This window comes from Xiphophorus hellerii, chromosome 9, assembly GCF_003331165.1.
Source record: "Xiphophorus hellerii strain 12219 chromosome 9, Xiphophorus_hellerii-4.1, whole genome shotgun sequence".
Classification (NCBI taxonomy): domain Eukaryota; kingdom Metazoa; phylum Chordata; class Actinopteri; order Cyprinodontiformes; family Poeciliidae; genus Xiphophorus; species Xiphophorus hellerii.
The window spans coordinates 4,049,174-4,068,967 of NC_045680.1; the positions used below are offsets into that span (position 1 = coordinate 4,049,174).

At 36.0% G+C, this 19,794-nt stretch overlaps 1 protein-coding gene across 1 annotated transcript in view; it reads right to left on the minus strand.

Moving 5' to 3' along the window:
* Positions 1-19,794, minus strand: part of anos1b (anosmin 1b) — a 47,790-nt gene that overhangs the window by 10,816 nt on the left and 17,180 nt on the right. The window contains exons 3-6 of the mRNA XM_032573109.1: positions 9,789-9,851; positions 8,983-9,190; positions 8,179-8,363; positions 5,949-6,078 (exon numbers count right to left, since the gene is read on the minus strand). Of these exons, the coding sequence (XP_032429000.1) occupies positions 5,949-6,078; positions 8,179-8,363; positions 8,983-9,190; positions 9,789-9,851 (586 nt within the window). The remainder of the gene's footprint in view (positions 1-5,948; positions 6,079-8,178; positions 8,364-8,982; positions 9,191-9,788; positions 9,852-19,794) is intronic.

The window sequence follows — 19,794 nt, forward strand, 5'->3', positions numbered from 1 at the left end:
AGGCCTCCATACATGGGTTGTGCTTTGCCCCTACGCCACCACAGCACCCCCAGCTGTCATTTTCTATCAGAAACTAACTTTTGACATGACTTAAGTTTACATCTAATAATCTTATAATTACTAAAAATGTACACAGGTTTTAACTGTGTACATTTTTCTACTCTGAACAAATGTACTCAAATCAAAATTGTGTTTTTTATATTTCAATCTAAGACTACATTGCAAAAATAAAAAATACATTTATTGACCGATTTTCCTTTAATACCAGAAGGTGTAAAAGGGAGCCAAGTATTTGCTGGTAAATTGACATGAAGGCAAGAAAGTGTGCTTTTTTTCAGATGATCTATTGCTAAATTTCAAGGCCTCTAATTTGTTAGGTATTAAAGTAAAGATGTTGAATTCTAAAATACTTTATCTTTATAAGCGAACACAGAGACTTTTGACCAAATTGTCTCATAACTCAGTTTTATCAGTGCAGCACAGTGACCAAGAGATTTTCTTAAAACGTTCTCAAAGGATAAAAGGTTAAGTCTTATCTGATTCAACAAAGTCAATTTAATTTATATCATCAAAGGTGAGAGATCCTGGAGAAGCCTAAAGCTATTTGTGGTAGCTTTAAAAACAAGAAACAACTGCCACTGCACAATGTTTGCCTCAAATATGAAATCCTGGGGTCAACAGTCTTTCAATGCTGACTCTGTATCTCATTAAGCCCTAGAGCCCAAGATGCTGTATTTGATTAAAACTACAAAATGTATCTGATTAGGACTACACCCCCATAGCAGGCCTCCCACAGGCCTGGGGCCGTGCTCGGCTGACCCAAATGCACAGATCAAAGTTAGAGCAACATAGTGGGAGCTGACAGATCTGTACTGATTGTGAGTGTATGTGTATATGTGTGTGTGTGTGTGTGTGTGTGTCTTAGTGCCAGAACTTTCAAAACTATACAGAAAAACAGGCCTGAGTTCCTCATTTCTCATTGAAGCTAATTTACTGTTGTTTTAAGAAATGAAGGTATTAGAAAACATTTTCTGTTCCAGACATTCTGTTATAATCAAAGTTGGCAGATTCTGCTAATCTAAAATACCAACATGAACTCTGAGATGGTTTTTAAACTCAGACTCTCCCACTTGGTTAGCATCAGATCATAATGGAGGGACTGCGATTGTCCTGATTTCTGCCAGCTTCCTGATATATGACCTTTGATCTCCAGCCCCTGGCTAATGACACAAACCAGCAAGAAACACAAGAGCCTGACAGCGATCAGATTATAGTTTCTATGTTTAAGTGTGTTTTTAACCTTTAACCCTACCCCTCAAAGTACACTTGAATAACAAAATGCAGCTACATTTGAGCTCATATAAGTCATGAACTATTAGAAATACTGATAAATTTGTTTGATGGTTTAACTAAATCTAACTGCAGCTGTTTATTTGTTGTACATCTAAACATATTCTACAATATTCATGTTTTTATTAAAGGTTGAATACCAGGCAAGCAATTTCTTATACAGATGCAAGAAGAAATCTAGTCAATTTTCAGCTTGATTAGAGTGACTTGTGAGTCACCTGAGGATTTTTTTTCCAATCATTGAACATAAGCAGCCATAAGTGTCACCAGACTTTGCTTATGACAGTCTTCTAGCTGGACACTGTTACTGAGTGAAAAGAAGTCAAAGTAAGATATTTTTTGTATGAGTGAGGTGTTTAAAATAAATTCAGAGAAAGCTGAGATTTGTAAGAGTTGTCACAGCATTTTCTGATACGTCTGTCGCTTATTCAAGTTGAAAGGGCAAGAGAGACAGAGAATAAAAATTTTAAGGTCTTTTATGACTTTAGAGTCATAAAACTTGCTGGATTTGGAAATCTACATTCTAACTAAGATTTCCACAGACTCCCTAGTGAATACAGACACAGACAGCTATTTCAGTAATTCTGGCTCCACTAACTAACTTGTATTGTACTTACTTATACTTATCTAGCCACCCAGAAATCCAGAGGATACGTACTTACTTACACTTATTTAGTAACCCAGAACAGGGATTAGAAAAATGACCTTAGAAAGTACTTTTTAGACTCCTATTCTTCCAAACCAGAAAATTAATTAGACCAGAGGATACTTACTTATATTTACCTACCAATCCTGAATAGGAGTCTCTAGTTTATTTACTTTGGATCAACATTATTAGGTTTTTCTTCTTTTGCTTTTTCTTTTGGTTTGTTATTTTGTTTGTATTTCCTTTTAATTCTTGTAAAGCACTTTGTATTGCCTTGATGCTGAAAATGTGCTATATAAATACAATTACCTTTACCTTTATTAAAGCTAAGCTGTAATATAAGATGCAGCAAAAATGAAAATGTCAACTCTTTTATTTGTGTCACTTATGAAATAAAATGGTTTCTGCTTGTGATATAACCAATACTGATCACATGCAGCAAGAAGAATTGAAAAAATATGTTGTTTTTATACTATATTTCTGAAATAGAAATTAGAATCAGCTAAAATCTGACTAGTGACTAGGAGGCATAGACTACAAAAACTGGATGACAGAATTTGGATGATAAAAGCCTGATGAGTGCATATCTGCAGTTTCTTTCTTTTGTTTTTGTTTTTTAAAAGCATGCTTATCTCTTATGAAATGCAAGTGGCATTCATGACTCAAAAATATGTACAAATAATTTTAGAGAAAGTTAAGTAACTTAATATTTTAGCCTGAAGGTTTGTTTAAACCCAAGTCATTTAAATGGAAACCAGATGTACAAGTTTTTATCAGAAGTTTTGTAAGAATAGATCAGACGTGTTTGGAATGGAGCTATTAAAATGTGGTAGCCTGGAGCAGATTATGTCAAAGCAGTGAAGTGGACACCTTGTGTACAGAGGTTATCCGTTTTTCTTGTCAAATTTATTTTTATTTGTTACCTTTGACAAAATAAAAAATATATATATTTCTAATTTAACCTATGGAGGTTTTATTTACCACAAATCATATGCCTTTCAACAATTTGTGAAAGCCCAGATAATGATGTCATGGCTTAGTAAGATTCTGGATAGTTTGGCTGAGGACATTTTTTGGTAAACTGAGGCAGACCTGTGCAGACCAAAGCAGCACCTCAAACATTCTTCTTACATGTGTGGCATCATGGAAGGATAAACTCAAATGATCTTTTCTAGCAACTTCAAAGATTAAAGGAAACGTCTGACTATGTAAATCATGAATTAAAGTTACTCTACTGAAAATATTTGATCACAATAAAGTACCAGCTAGAGATTTTAAGAAAACATATTGTATTCAACACTGCAATAATTAGTTTACTTTATATAAATGAGCCAAGAAGTGAAGATCAAACTTTGTAGCAAACCAGACTCTGGTACAAATTCTTGTGAAATTAAATATTAGATCTTACAATTAGTGACAAAAAAGTGTCCACAAGCTGTCTTGTATTTGTATAATTAGATGCTCAAATTTCATGTGCTCATTAAAATTAATTCACAAAGTGCATAAATCGGATCTGGGTATGTGCACTATGATTTAGTAATTTAATCCAACCTTGTTAGCTTTTTTTGCTAGTATATTTTTGTTGCTAAGATCCATGTGCTCTGTGTGTACCTGCATGTGAAAACATGCATAGACATTGTAGAAGCCTGATTTTAAAGTTTTTTCAGACCATCAGGAAAATTAAGTTCATATTTCCTACGGAGGTTTAAGTTTATTAGGATAAAAACTGACGGTTTACAGGTTAGAACATATACAGAATCACAATTAAGTTAAAAACTTATGAATGATGATTTGTAATATAAGACACTATACTAAGTAATTATACTCTCTGGTAATTATGCAATTCCTTATTAGACAGCTAATGAAGTTTGGGTGTGGTGATAAAGGAGTGAGTCGTGCAGTTGGAGCGGAGCCACACAGTATTTTGACCTCATTCACATTATTCTTTTACTCTGTATTGTTTTTGTGGATAATTTATGTCTGTATGGTTTCTATTTTGAAGTAAAAAGTTGAACCTTATCAAGAGGATGCAGTCTTGATTTTTTTTGTCATCAAGTGCATAGCAAGGGGAAATATGGAGAGTGTCAAGCTCATGGCTTCATTAGTTTGGAGCCTACAAACACAGAACAAAAATTGGAGAAATTACATTATAACCTCATCGAGTCCAGTAATATCAAGCATATGTCTCAAACCATTGTCATAGCTTTTAGACACTGTGAAAATTATTAGCTGTGATGCATTTAATGAAAAGGAAAAAAATAAGCCTCGACTTTTCAGTACCTGATCTGCTGATCGTTGATCATCAATAAAGAGAACCTTGCGAATTTCTGATCTCTGGCTAATTTATTGGTAGATCTCTATCACTTTGGAAATCTATGGAAATGTATTTTCCTTTTGCCAGTACTTTGGCCAATAATTATAAGTACAGAGCATGTTCCCAGGCATTTCGCTATAAGTCAACAATGTAAGAAACACCAGTGAAACGGAAAAAAAAAACCATGTAAGTGTGTAAGCTGGCTGAAATGAAGTGTAAAGGGAGTTTTCATTTTCACTTTGAGGGATTGCTGCAAAGCCAGCACCTATTAACTGTCCAGTGTTGTCAAATGCTCGTTTAGAATGAGTGATTGCTGCAAAAATCAGTGACTCAATGTAATCGGCTGGATTTTCTTAGACAGTAAACATTTTACATTATAATACAATAAACTGAACTGTTGATATAATTGGATTTAATTGTCTTAAGTTATTTGTTGTGATTCAGAACTATGTAAATAAACTTAATTGAATTAAATTTATCAGTGCAAATCTTTTGCCTGTTGTGATGTCATCAACCAATTACACACAAACTGTTTTTCTTAACTTTCTATATTTGAAAGTCCTGCAGTGAAATCCACATCTCATTATGGTCTTTTTGTGGTTAATGTGTATTTACTACTGAAAAAGCATATTATTACATAGTGCCTTTATAATATATGAGGCTTAAATGCTTCTCTGTTCGGGTTGAGAGACTCATCTCCTGCAAAGGTAAGTCAGCCTTTGAAAATTTTCCATACCAAAAGTCTCATGCATAAAATTCTATTAAAAACAAATGCAAACTCCAGTGAGCTTGCCATTGGCGTTAAATGATATTATACATTGAGAACACTTATGTAAAAGTCTTACGACTCACAGAGGAGATGACCTCATGCATGTAAGCAATGCGCATTACAGCCCTTTAAGTAAAGCAAGCTGACTGGTATGCTATTGGGAAGTTTCTCTTTTTTTGAGGACCAAAGATTAGCCTCAAGTTGAATGGAGCACGGGAAATTTCTCCTCAGTGCTCTCAAACACCTCTGCATAATTTCTGATTATATCTCAACTGATAAGGAACCGGTTTGCTGAGCTATTTTCAACATGATAGCCAGGATTTTGTTTTAAACATGCTCTATTTAGTGCTGGCAGGGGATTCAAACCATGAGCCAATCCTGGCCTGACACCAGTATGATTTAAGACAGCTGAGCATTAGATGAATGACCTACAATGTGTGTGTGTTCAGCTCATCTCTCTGACCCAAACCAGAGATTTCTCTCTGGAAATGAACCAACTGAAGGAGGACATCAGTGTGTGACTTTTTTAACATGTGCAAAGAGCCACATATGAAGATGTATATATGTTCAGCTTTCTGCCTGTGTTTTATGTTTTATACCTTACGCATTAACTGTGAGTGAAAATGAGAAAAGAGCAGAAAAGGAGGGGAGTGGAAGTGTTACTGAGTTTTCTACAGGTCCAAAGGGAGATTTAATCTCTCTCATAAAGTGACACAAATTGAACACAAGTGTTTGCATTCTGCATCTTGTGACAGGATATCGAAATTTACTGGCAGGAGAAGGAAAACCTTCAGGATTCATCACTGTGAGTGGGACACATAGAATAGCTCTCAAAAGGGAACAACTATGTTTTGAGTTTGTTTTATTACCTTTACTGGAGATGTAGTGCTTGCTGGGTGTGGTGAAGCCTCTGCTGCCGTGGCTGTTGATGGCTGCAACCCTGAATTGATACCAGCGCTGAGGCCTCAGATCGGATAAAATCACATCCTCAGACAGGGTCTGAAATCACATCACATGAAGAAAACTACTCAGAAAATCCAGTTTAGAGCAGCAATTTAACTTTTCAGATTATTTATCACATCTGTTATTGTTATTACATAGTAGTAGGCATGGGCTAGTTACTGGTATAAAGGTGTGCTAAGGTTTTAACATGAGACAGTTTGACTCTGAATAGTTTTCATTATTTCCTCCTCAATTATTTTGCGTCTGTAACATAAAATATAGAAGTTAGGACCTGCATAACTAGTACTGATAAGGAGAGTCATTTTGACCTCACAGAATCAATATAAAATGCTGCATGCATTACTGTCCCTCTGCTGGTTGGACCTTTTTATGACAACCAGGTTATAGAGCACACAATTAATGGCCATAAACAGGATTCATTGACTGAACAACATATATTAATTTAGATAGTTAAATATTAATAACACATGACTATTTGGAAAAATTGATCATATTTGTTTTTAATGTATAGAGAGGATTTGTTATAATGGTCTACTGACCCGAACTGGTCAATCTTGTAAGCATAAAGGTGCATGAGCATTTTTTTTTTCAGCCAGCTGACCAACAGTGTGTAGCAATAATTGGGGGCAGGGCACGAACAAAACTATTAACCTTTGAAGTGAACCACTCCAGCACTTTCACTGACAACCCATTTAAATGACTTCAATTCAAAGGAAAGCTATTTTCCCCTGTTACGGCCCTGGGTCTTATGGGTTGGGTTGCAGGTGTCTTGTTGTCTGTATTTGTGCTCCTCCCCTTTACAGGTGCTGCTGATATTATTCATTTGGAGCACAGAGCATTTAAACCTGACTGTCTCCACCTTCTGGGTCGCCTTCAGCGTCCACTCTGCCTTGATGCTTGCGGTGTTTTGTTGCCAGGCCTCAGCTCCCCTCCTTTTGCACATTTGAGTTTGTCTTTGTTTTTGCACTTCAACAACTCCATATGCACTCATACACCACATCCAAGCATTTGCATTACACCACTGATACTGACATCCTCAATCCATTGTTGTTTGTGTTAATAAACATTCCTTTTTATGCACTTTAATCCCTGCATGGTCTCCCGTTATTGTTATGACCTTGAGCCAGTCGTAACATCCCATAATAATTTTATTTCAGAAAAAAAATACCTTAAGTAAAATTCAGCAATTGTGTTGCCCAGGTCAACACATCTCTAAATACAGTTTTCTTGCAATGAAACATAAAATTCATTACTGCAAGTTTTACTCTATGGCTTGTGTACAGAGTGAATTAAGTTGTCCTGCACTGACAGGAATATAATAAACTGGGGCAAAAATTCAGATAAACGCTGCCGGAATGTCTTAAAATATAAATTAAACCATCTGGTCAAAGTATGGTAAAAACTGGTCCAGACTCACATGTTCTCTGACAGTTCGAATGTAATGACAGTTAAAAGCTGCTCATCCACACTCCATTGCACACACACACTGACACGCGCTGTCATCTATTTAAGTCCATAATGAGCATTCAGTCATTCAGAATCAGCCAGTGGAAAGACTGCGGTTGCCTGTGGTTCCCTTTTAAGTTCTGCTTATTTACCTAACCTCCCCCAGACACACACACAAACGTGCAGTTCACACACACAGTCATTGACACAAATACACACGCACACACCCCCACACACGGGTTTACCCTGGCAGAGTGGGAGAGACTGGCTGGGGCAGAGAGGTTTAGACAGCAAGGCAGCAGACTGATGAGGTGGAAACAGACTCTAGCATCCATCTCCATAGCTGGGATGTTTCATCATTTAAGGCAAATTGAGAGTTATGAGGTAAAGATATGTTAGAAATGCTGTGGTGTGTTGCTCCACAGTTAAAGGCACAGGAACCATTTTTAATGGTGAGAATGAGTGCCGGGAGACACATTTTTGCGGCTGTCAGCTCACTTATATTATTAAACTCCCCACCAATGACACTCATTAATTAGAGACAGTTTGTTATAGTATAAATATTTATGTCTCTAAAGCACAAATTATGTGCCATTCATCACTTCTCTACTTCTTCTCTCTGTTGTATCATTTCACCAAATCACAGCTTTAATAGAGATGTAGTAATAAGCTGCTTTGTTCGTTACTCACCATGACAACAGTAGCCCAAGGAGAGGCGTGGTCCTCACTAGGGTGAATGCCAATGTTCCAGCGGGACTGAAGCATGTAAATAACAGGCTCCATGCTGACATTGAACTTTGAGACCCACGCCACCTTCACATGACCCTCCGGATCTTCCACAAAGTTCATCTCCCTGCGAGGTTTCAAGGGAACACCTGCAACAAAAAGATAAAATAAAGAAAATATTTAAAGAGTTTGCTAATCCTTATTTTATTTTGGTCAAAACAATTAAAACACCAGGGAAAGAAAGTAGTTTTGGTTTTTGTCAAGCTATATCTTAAAGTAAGCTATATCTTTAAATATGACAAAAACAAAAAGGATTTTGTAATGTCCTGTTGAATGTGGACAATTGTTGAGACATGTAATATGCAATTATAATGTACTATGCAATTCAACTACATAATCATTATTTCAGAAACACTTCACAAGCAATACTTTTTTATAACTGTAAATTTAGAAATAGAGAAGTTATTCAAGTAGGGTTTTTTTCTATTGTTGCAACAGTCAAACTCTAACCACACCTCAGGCAGCTCTGCCGCTGTGTGATAATCTGAGTCTCATCCTAAAAATATTTTGGTATTTGGATGGAAGTCAGCCGTACTTTGAACAGGCTTTTTCTTCCCAGTAAGATAAAGATTGAATAAATAAAAAAAGAACAAATAAGAAAAATAACAGTGATAAGAATAAATTTAAAAAGATGGAGAAGTAGCTGTAAATCCTAAAATAAACACCCCAAAGTTCTTAAAACAGGGAACTGGAAGGATTTATATTTACCTTTGTATAAATTGGCTGGAGCTTGACAAGTGTGTCCGCAGCCATTAAAGCAGCACTTTCTGGAGGACGGACAGTCGTGGTCTAATGAGCAGCTCTCGACACAAGCTGCAGCGAATCCTGTGGCTCGCTGAGGCGGGGGGCAGTCTCCCTGCCGGGACGATCTCAAAGATGCCAGAAACTCTCTGCTCGTCACACACTCTGTCTGTTTCTGAAAGAAAGATGCAACCCAAGAGGTATTATGGTTATTATTATGACCAAGGTTCACACACACTGTGGTTAGAATATGCAGTATCTCAGAATACACACACAAAATATTACACAGGCAAGGTAAATGTTTTTCATGCTATGATTCTGAAATTTATCGCTCACATTTCCCCTTTAAAAGCAAAAGTGTGAGGAGGTGTATATTTGTGTGTGTATCTCCGTGTCTGCTCACATGGCTGCAGTTTAGCCAGATGTAAACACAAGCTTTACCTAATGGCTCTGAATTACCCTGTGGTCCTAACCAGCCAGCCAGTCAGTAACACGCTTCAGCTATTGTGATGAAAAACTAATCTATCTGAAAACCGCAGCAACTGGCTCTACAAATAATCATTTAGGGCCACACACACACATGCAAAATACTAGGGAAACAGTTGTACACTCTTCTGTATGTTTGGAGAAGCTCTTTAGATTTGTGACACAAACACACAAGGAAGTTTATACGTCCAGGTTCCCGCTATAAAAACATCTTCAGTTTGCCAAGAAATGCATGTTTCTTTTTTTTTTGCAAGAGAGACAATGCCACCAAAGTTGCAGTGACTTACCTCACATGACTTTGGAGAGAACACCTTCCTGGTATCCCATAATTCTTTGCATGGCTGAAGGCACTGTAAATAAAAACAAAAGCAGTATGGGACAATAAAGTTTTACACGACTTGAACTTTTCAGACTTTTGTCAAATAGAAACCCCATACATTAATATTTTTACTTACTTTGATCCTTTTGTAACAGACTAACAAAAGCAGTGTATAATTGTGAAGCGGAAGAATGAGAAACAGAACTTTCTGATTTTTATGATTGAAGATCTGGAAAGTGTGGCACGCGTCAATTTTTTTCTATCTAAGCATATGTTTCGACGTAAATGAATCCATTGAAGGTCTGACTGTACATTTAGGTTTGTTGTCTTGAAGCTGCTTACCACCTTCAATAGACAGCCTTTCAAAATTGTTCTGTATTTAGCTCCATTCTCTCATCAACTCTGACCAGTTATCCAATGCCTTTTGAAGAAAATCATCCGTACAGCATGATGCTGCCACCACTGTTGTCCATAGCCAACATGGTGTGTTTACAGTGTTAGGTTTCTGCCAAGCATAGCTTATTGCTTTGGTCCAAAAAGTACGATTTTAGTCAGATCTAATCAGAGCATCTTCTTTTACATGTTTGTTATGTCCGAAGTGTGTTGGGAGAAGTGGAGAATGCAGCACCAAAGCTTTTGTCAAAATAAAACTATTGTAGCACTGGTTCTCCTATACAAGAGTAAATTGAACAAACCTAAATTGAGCCTCACACACTGGTCTGTGAGTTTGATTAAACTATGATTCACTCAGTCACAGCAAGCATATTGGTCATGAGACGAGTGATGAAGGCAGCTCCACTGCGACCTTATAGCGATGTGTTTTAAATCAGCTGCAGTCATGGTGGATTTATTAGGATGAAAGAGTAAACCATTTTAATGCAGTATAAACTGATTTATTATACTGTATCATGTTAAATAAACCAGAGATATTTTTAACAGGTAGTGAAATCCTAATAACATGACTTTTATCTTTTGTTTTTGGCACACTTTAATTGAGAAAATTCAAAGATTATTTCTGAAATTAATTACATTGTATTATCTTCTGAAACTTATAAAAGTGGAAAGTATAGATCCAATGGGGATTTTGGTTGGATTATCTTAAATCTATCAATGTTTAAACTTATTACTACAAAACAAATGTGTTAATATTCTATTGTCTTTATTTTATGAACCTCAAAATATGTGCATTTATTACACGTAATCACTTTACAATTACTGTATATATTGAAAAAAAAATCTAAAGTGGTTATACGTGTAAATAGTTTAAAAATTTAGGCAAAAGGGCGATGAATCAAAGGTTTTCCATTTGATTTATTTTAAATTATTGGTTCCATTGTTTAATTTGCACTATGTTTATGTAGAGGAAATGTCCAAATGCAGAAAGTTTAGTTTTGCATCCTTGTGCCAAAAACAAGTGAAGTCCATTCAATAATTAGGTGGCTTTAGGAGTTTATTGGTTGCACTTGACTCTGTTTAGGTACGGATTAAAGGAGGTTGAACAAGCATCCATGCCAAGCATTTCAGATATTTTAATTGTCTAAAATCCCAGTAGAAACCATTTAAGTTTGTGGGTTGTTATGAAAGAAAATCTGAAAACGTTCAAAGAGTATGAACACTTTTGCAAGGCACAATCAAGATTGATTCTAGCTGACTGATCAAATTGGCAACAATAACAAAATGGATAAATTAACAACTGTTCAGTTCTGTTCCGGAAAATGAACACAAGCATTTCCCAGAACAATTTATCCAAAACAGCAAAAGAATCAAGAAATAAAGAGAAGAAAGGGCCTAATGATGAGAATGAATAAAGTATCATGCAGTTAGAAGATTTCCAGCAGCAGATCTTATAGTGTAAGCCAGCAGAATACTCTCCCAAAGCACACTCATCTGGTTTGCCACCTCAGTGAACTGGTGAGTGATGTCTCTCACCAAATTAAAACCAGACAGCATATAAAAACTGTGGTTTCACCCTGAACCTTTTCTCCCCCGCCTCCTTTCTCTCCATGCCTGTCTGTCTCCCTCAGCTTCCTGCTGCGCCTGGCTTCAATCATCTTTCCAGTCCATTCCCTCCCACCGACTCCAGAAGAAGAAACATGATTTAACAAATGATAGAAAAACTTCCTCTTTGTTCATCTATGTGGGTAAACTCTTTGATAGAAGTGAACAGTTAACAAATTCATCGATGCAGGGCTGCTTAAAATGGTCTCATCCAGACTTTTGCGGTGGTAAATATTCAGAATGAAATCATGAGGATCAAAGGTTCTCACATGATCTTCTAAGCAGAGTCATTGAAGACATATGTGCTCGGTTTTTACCATTTTGAAAAATTAGGGTACCCCTTCAACACCTCACGATAGAGTCTGCTATTCAGAGGGTTTAACAAATGCAGTATCTACTGTGTTTGTAGGAAATACCAACAAGAGGTTCAGCATGAATGCTCCCGAAATAAGTACTTCATAATTTATAATTATGTTTCACCTATATGCATTGACCTCACCATTACCTTTCCATTGTCTTGGTATTTATGCAGCTCCAGACTCTTTCCATTTTTCTGACAAAAAACTATAAATTTCTTTAGATTATTCTCAGAAATTCTTTAGAAAACACTACAAAATTTCCAAGATTTTTTTCTGGGAAATTTCAGAGTAGTTTTTTTGGCAGAAATTTATTTAGGGTGATTTATTTATTTATTTTCAGTTTACAATGGCCATAATACACTGTCGTAGAAATGTTCCCTGAAAAACTTTTAATAGTAAAATATGTTCTATGTTTTGGTTGTAACATGATATTTGAAGAAGTTCAAGGGACATAAATATGTTGGAAGACATTTTGCACAAAAGTTGAAGTGTAAAATATATTATTACCTATCTAACTCGATTCATTTTCTCTATAGCTATCAGAAAATATGGAGTCTGGATACACAGAAATTACATTCTGATCCTATTAAGATCTTAAGTCTAACTTCACTAAATTAAATAAACTTAGGATACTTTGAATACTTAATGAACCAATCAAGGCTCACAAACTTTGCATTCAACTCATATTACAGTATAATATAAGTCAGTTTTGTACTGACTGGTTCTGGCCTACCTAAGATTGCAGGTGATGGCTGCTCATGACCTCTAAAGTTTGGTTGCCATCCCCCTGTGGGGGTAGATGTGTCTCACATGGATTCTGCTGCATTGTTTCCAGTCTCACCTGGATAACAGATGTGGTAATGTGAGGACCATGTCCTTCCATTCTTCTACCTTCTACACCATCCAACCTTGTCTGCTGTATGAAAAGTTATTCAGGAGTTTTGTCAGCAGGTCTGCTGACTCCTGTGTTGCTGACTATCTCATAACCTCTATGACACACTACAGAGACTGTCACACTGGGCAGTGGAGAAAATCAATCAATTTTACTCCACAATTCACCTCTATGCCACAGATGAAGTCACCCAACAGGAGGTGGTCCTCGATAGCAGCAAGCTAAAAATGTAAGTAAAAAAACTACAGCACATAAACAGTTAACAATCCATCAAAGTCCTGATAGATGAATCACTCTATATCTAAAAAGAAAGATAATACTTTGATAGTGCTACAATATCTTTTCAAACTAATTTTTTCTTCATATTTGTTAAAAGCAAATGGGAAACCAAAAGTCCTAATTGTATAACGTAGTTAGCAGTTTTAAAATATTGCTCTTCGCAAAGTTATCTGTTAAATGTTAAAACATTGGTTTGTCTCTTCAGTTTATGAAACGTTAAAAAGACATGTAGAGAGTCTTGAGAACTATTGATCCAAACTAATGAAGGCAAAAAATATACAGGAACAAAAATGGATTTTTGAGTGTAATGGATGTCAAAGCTTACTGCTATCAATCATTAAGCAAAATACATAAGAAAACTGAGGGGTAGCAGGTAGAACATTATCTCATTGTGTTTTTGTGACTATTTTTTAAATTTCAATTGCAACTTTTATTTAGAATCTACATTTGTATAGCTTCAACTTGAAAATTAGATCTGACGAGTTCCTGTTGAAGTTTCCATGAGTCTCATCACTTGACATGAACGTTATGATCTTCCTAAAAACTACCTCTTCAACATGGCCAAACGTCACACCAGCATTTACATTTAGCACAGCTTGTTGTATTTTCATACATGAATGTATGTGGTATGAATTTCTATCCATTAATTTCTTTTGCTTTTTTATCCTTTTCTTCTCCCCTCTGACCTCAGCTTTGGTCATGGAGGTGCTTTTCTGAGAGAGCCAAGCACAAAAAAACTCAACACAATACAGAACAAAAAGATCTTATCAGGAAATAATCAATAGTGCAGTAACAGTAAACTGACTCAGTATCCATCATGTGCTCTTTTTTCTTTCTCAGCTTTCTAAACCAAGCAATATGATACATTTTATGAGTCTCTGGGGAAAAGTTGCTTTAGACTTCGCAGAAGATCAAAACAGTATTTCACAACAGAAACATAATCCACCAGTATCATGCATTGCACAATTCTCATATTCCCAGAAAGAGAAAGGCATTGATGCTATTTTTCGACCCTTGCTGCAGTCTGACAGATATAGTATAAACAATTCAGGTTAAAAAGACATTTGCTTATTTTTTAAGACAATGCAAGTAGACAATTCAGTTATGTTTTGTCTTTTTCCATATTCAGTCACATCAGTTTAAATGTAATGTTTAAGGTAGATGACAATGTATTCCTACACAAACCTTTTCACAGATTTAATAAAGTTAAATAATTTTTGTTATTTAGTTGTTGGCATGTGACCCTGCACCACGAAGAGCAATTCTGCAGAGATGGGATCTGGCAGACCCCAAAGTTAAGGACAGTTTAAGAAATTTTGGGCCAAACGTTGTACAAAATTAACATCAGACTTACAACCGAACAAGTTTGTGGCACACTTACTTGTTTTGGTGAAGCAGATGAGTTTAATACAAGTGAGTCATGTTCCTTCTTAAAAAAAAATAAAAATAAAATAAAAAGTGTGAGATGCATCTCAGAGGCGTCATAAAAAATCTCAAGGTGAGGATGCATTTTTTAGAACTTGCATGTTAACATTTTCCTTCCAATTTTATGATGGATGGACAATAATTTAAAAAAATTATTTTTATGGTGCATTCAAGATCAACTTGCATGTTTCTCTGATGTCAATAATCCATGTCTTTTTTGTAATTAACCTAAGACAAATATTACCAGAGGGTCATAAACCAGAACCTGTTATGTTGTGTGAGTTAAACAAAAATTTGGTGAAAAAAAATTGAGAAATGTAATAAAAATAAATCATTTGCAGGAGCAAATGCAGGTAAGGCTGTGATAGAATATCAGGCAAAGCAGCAAAGTAACAGAAGGATCCAATAACAATAATAAATTCCAGGTGCTTAAATCCAGAAGCAGGGTGGAGAAAGGCAAAGAAGCAGGTGATCTAATTAGAGGTAGTTGAGTAACAGCCGAGGCAGAATACAGGCAGGGGGACCTGAGTGAAGGAGGCTAAATTGCACAGGAGAAGTTGAACAAAATCTCAAAGGATCTTCAAACTAACTGAGAAAACCTGACAGAAATCTAAGAAAATAAATCGAAGTGTACAAAGAATAAACTAAGAAACTAAATTAACAAACCCCTCGTTGGCACTAATAAATACAAAGAATTGAAAAGAATTTGACAAGGCCTAAAGAGTATACCCAAAAGAAAACCAAAGCTCAACACCTCTTGACCTCTAGAGATGGACACCAGCTCAAGTGGTTGTAGGATATACTTGTACAGATCAAATTAATGAATGATGCTAATGCTGTGTTCAGAACAAACGCATTCCGCGCATCAAAACCGCGTCCAAGGCCTCAAGTCAGACGCTTGACATTTTTCTCTAGACACACATCAAATGTCGCCCAGTGGGAGGAGCCTCTTGACTTTTAGCTTATTTTGCCTCTCCTGTTCTCTTCGTACAATGCCAGATGAAATATTGAGAGTATATGACTTGCTTTCAGTTATTTACTGACGTTCACAACCCAGCTGCGTGCTCACGAGGGTCGTTTTCAGCCAATTTGATGACCTGTTAACCCGCACCGGTTCCTACATCTCTTGGCAGGACACCAACTACAGCCATCTATGTCATGTAGCGGAGTCTCTCTGATTGATTGACGCTCTGGATCCAGCTGGAAAAATTCAGATTTTCCAACTCCAGTGACTTCTGCATCAGATGTGTCGGCAGTGTTGAATGCCCTAGATGAGTGTCGAACACTCAAAACACTTCAAACATGCAGCTCTAGACGCACAAAATATGCCTCGTGTTTTTATTACGCGTCCACATAAAAATTAAACCAGACACCCCGGGCATCCAAATCATGTTTGGTTTGAACGCAGCATAAGAGATATGCCACAGTCTCCAATTCTAAATTATCCCAGAAAAAATATCTGGTTTGATTTTTCTTTTAAAATAAAATTAAAAAAACAGTGATGAAACTGAAGAAAACTTGTAAAACAGAAGAGGTGATATGTTGAAGGTGATGTGACCTGAAAATATTTGTGGTTTCAAGGAGGTGCAAACCTTATACACTCAAATATCACTTGTATGTAATAAATCAATAAAACTCAAACACACTGCAATTGTGGAAGAGGTGCTGAGAGACAAGCAGTCAGTGTTGAACCTGAATGCGACACAATGAGTTATGTGTGTGAAAGCGGGTTCAGTAGACATGGTTAAGGTCGAAGTTGACAATGTTACTGTTTAACACAGCAAGACATAAAACAACAGGACCTAGATTAATGACTATCTGAGCCACTATGTGTGTACAATTTGCACAGGAGCTCCTTGCATATCTCTGTTATAATTAATCACACCATGGCACTCGGCCCTCCTCTCATGTCTCCTGCTATTTTATGACTTCACCTGCCACAACACAGGGATGACAGCCACAATCTGAAACAGGGAGGAAAGGAAATGGGAGTAAGGGGAGAGAGATGGTGGGTTTGGAGTGGATGGAAAAGTGAGTGTCAGTTGAAAAGGAGAGGGGAGATGAAAGACAAACAGTGAAACAGGTCCATGGAAAATGGGAGGAGGGAGAGAGGGTAAAAGAAAGACAGCCACCAGATGTGTTCAATCCCTAAAAACGGTCACTGGCTAAGTGAATACAACCTAAAAAAAGCTTCTGTCTGAGTTTCTGGGTTACCTTCAAATAGAGTTTATATTTTCTTCATCTGGTGAAAATTTCTTGGACTTTACCTCAAAGGTTTTTCTGTTTATTTATGTGTTTAAGCACAACCATATTTTGAGAAAGTTAAAGCTCCATCAAAGTCTAGCACATGGCAGGACTATCCAAAAAACAATTGAAGAAATAAAATGTCACAATATGCCAATCAAAAGATGTAATGAGTATTAACTGACTGGAGATTTGGTTAATTTTTTTTCAATTATTAAAGGATAGAAAGATTATACAACACAGCCATTTGAAAATGCTCAATGTTTTGTTGTTCTGTGATTTTTTTCAATAGACTAATACCAACCTTTGAACATAAACAAATTTTAAATTACTTTGGAGGTTTAGAAATAAACAATCCATTGTACATCGTAATACCCCCTCTGAGTTTCCTCTGACAGCCTACAGGTGTGTTGTCATATGATTTGTTCCCTACAGTTGATTTTTACCCTTGGCTTGATGTCCATCCAGATGAGTAATTACGTTAAATGTAAAACCCAACTACAAAATGTACTGCTGTTAAAAGACGCTGACATAAAGATTCGGTATAGTCCACTTTAACTTTGGCCCTCGGGTTCAAGGTGCCACTTACATTAATAGAATTACTTGATAATATAACATTTGAACCAGAACAACATGAATACACATACCATGTCCCAATATGGATTTAAGTTTTAAAAGTTTTTGAACAAGGTATGGAAAAAAATTACTGACATGTAAGAAAAATACTATGTTCAATTAGCAACATCATTATGCAATTAACTGCCTATCTTGAATAAAAAGAAAAACATTTTAAAAATACATATATGGATGGCATATCATTTTTGTTGTCACAACCTCGATAGGGGGTTTAGATTCCAACACTGGGAACTTCTTGTGTAAAAGTTTTAAGTTCTAAAACTAAAATGGTATTTACTTGCATAATACACACAGTAATGTGCACTTCAGGTTTTAGAAAATGTAAACTTTGGAACAAATTTTTAAAAATCCTTCAAAAATCTATGTTAATTTTTTTTGCATAGTTGTGAATAAATATGCAAATCATTATGTACCGAGGAAGATAATGTGCAATTGGAAAGGATTTTCAACTTGAGTGTAATAACTGGATAGAACAATGAGTAAACCAAAATAAAATTCTGTATTAAAATGATCCTCTGTCAAAGCTCTGCTGCCATATGATGCAAATCAGCTTCAGTTAGTTTTAGTTGTACAGAACTAAATTACAAACTAAAAACAAAGATGTATGCTGATTAAAATTTAACCAAATTTCTAGATAGGCTTTGAGGACGAAATGCTAAAGAGAGGATGACATGAGAGAGATGCTCAGTGACTTAATACTTCTGCTCTGTATGCTGTTGTACATCCTGCTGTCTTACACACCTGGTAAAGATTACTAAATCCACTCTGGGTGTGCGTGTGATCTGTAAAGTGAAAAGGAAAAGAGATAAAAGACAGAGGAGATGGATGGATGGAGAATTGAAACAGAGCTGCAGTTTCATTTTTGTGAGCTCACATGTGTTTTCCCAGGAGAGAAACAGTGAGAGAGAGTGAGAGAAGCAGTGCACTGATGATGTGACACAAACCAGATGTGTTAGCGCAACATCTGCTCAGTTTGTGCGTCTACAATACAGAGAAACCGATGAAACGAAGTTACATATGAATGTAAAGCTTCACACTCATGTTTATCTATCATGTCATTTTGTTCATTCCTTCTTCTTCTTTTTTTTTCTATTTGTTTGCTGTTTGCCCTGCACTGGGATGGCGATTTTCAGAAAAATAAACAAAATTTAGGTAAAATTGTTAGCTACAAAAGAAGAAAATAGATACAGTTAATCAATTTGCAACTCAAGAGATTGAGATTACTGTAACAGCTAAAACGTATACAAAAAGGTGTTTTATACTTTTCAACATATTTTTTATGTCTGTACAGCAGCAGAAGATTGGAAGATTTAGGTTTCCCACAAAAATAGATAGAATTTACAAAATCTAATTCAGATTAAATTAAGTCTAAAAATACTTCAGCATATTTTACATGTTCTCAAACTCTGTGAGAAAAAACTGCCCCAAGTTTTCATACGAACCCAAAAGGAGCTGAGGGAAAACTATCTTTACGACTCCCAGCATTGTTCTGTTACAAGTTTCGAATGTCAAACTCTTTTAAGCACCGTATATGGCCAAAGGAGTTTATGAGACGTTGCAAGGGGACTCAGCCTCAAATAAAGTTGCCTTTTGTCAGTCTGGATTGCATACAGCTACAAAGTTGCTTTATAAAGACGCAACAACTTTTTACGCTGTTGTTATCTCTTTCATTGTGTTGGACTGATGCAGTTCAGACCCACACATAAAACTGAATGTTATTTTAATCTAACATGAATGTTTTTCATTTTGCATGATTTTGTTAATGATAAAACTTAAAGTATTTTAAACTTGATTTATTGTTCTCTGTGTGTGCTAAAATATACTTAACCCATTTACTGTAAGTTAGAAACCTTAAATCAAAAACAGATATGATAAACACACCTAAGACATTAGAAAGTATTTCTGCTTGAATGTACTGTATGTAATCAATGGATCATGATGAGAAAAGGATGTGAAGAATATGAGATGGAGCTGAATTCAGAAACATTGTGGAAGAAAACCTTTTTTAGTACCCAAAAGCAAAGATTGAGACTGAGGTAGAGGTTCACTGTCCAGCAGGATGAAAACCTTAAACATACAGCTAGTTAGAGCTAGAATCGAATGGTTTAGGTAAAAGGCTATTCAAGTGTTAGAGTTGTTCA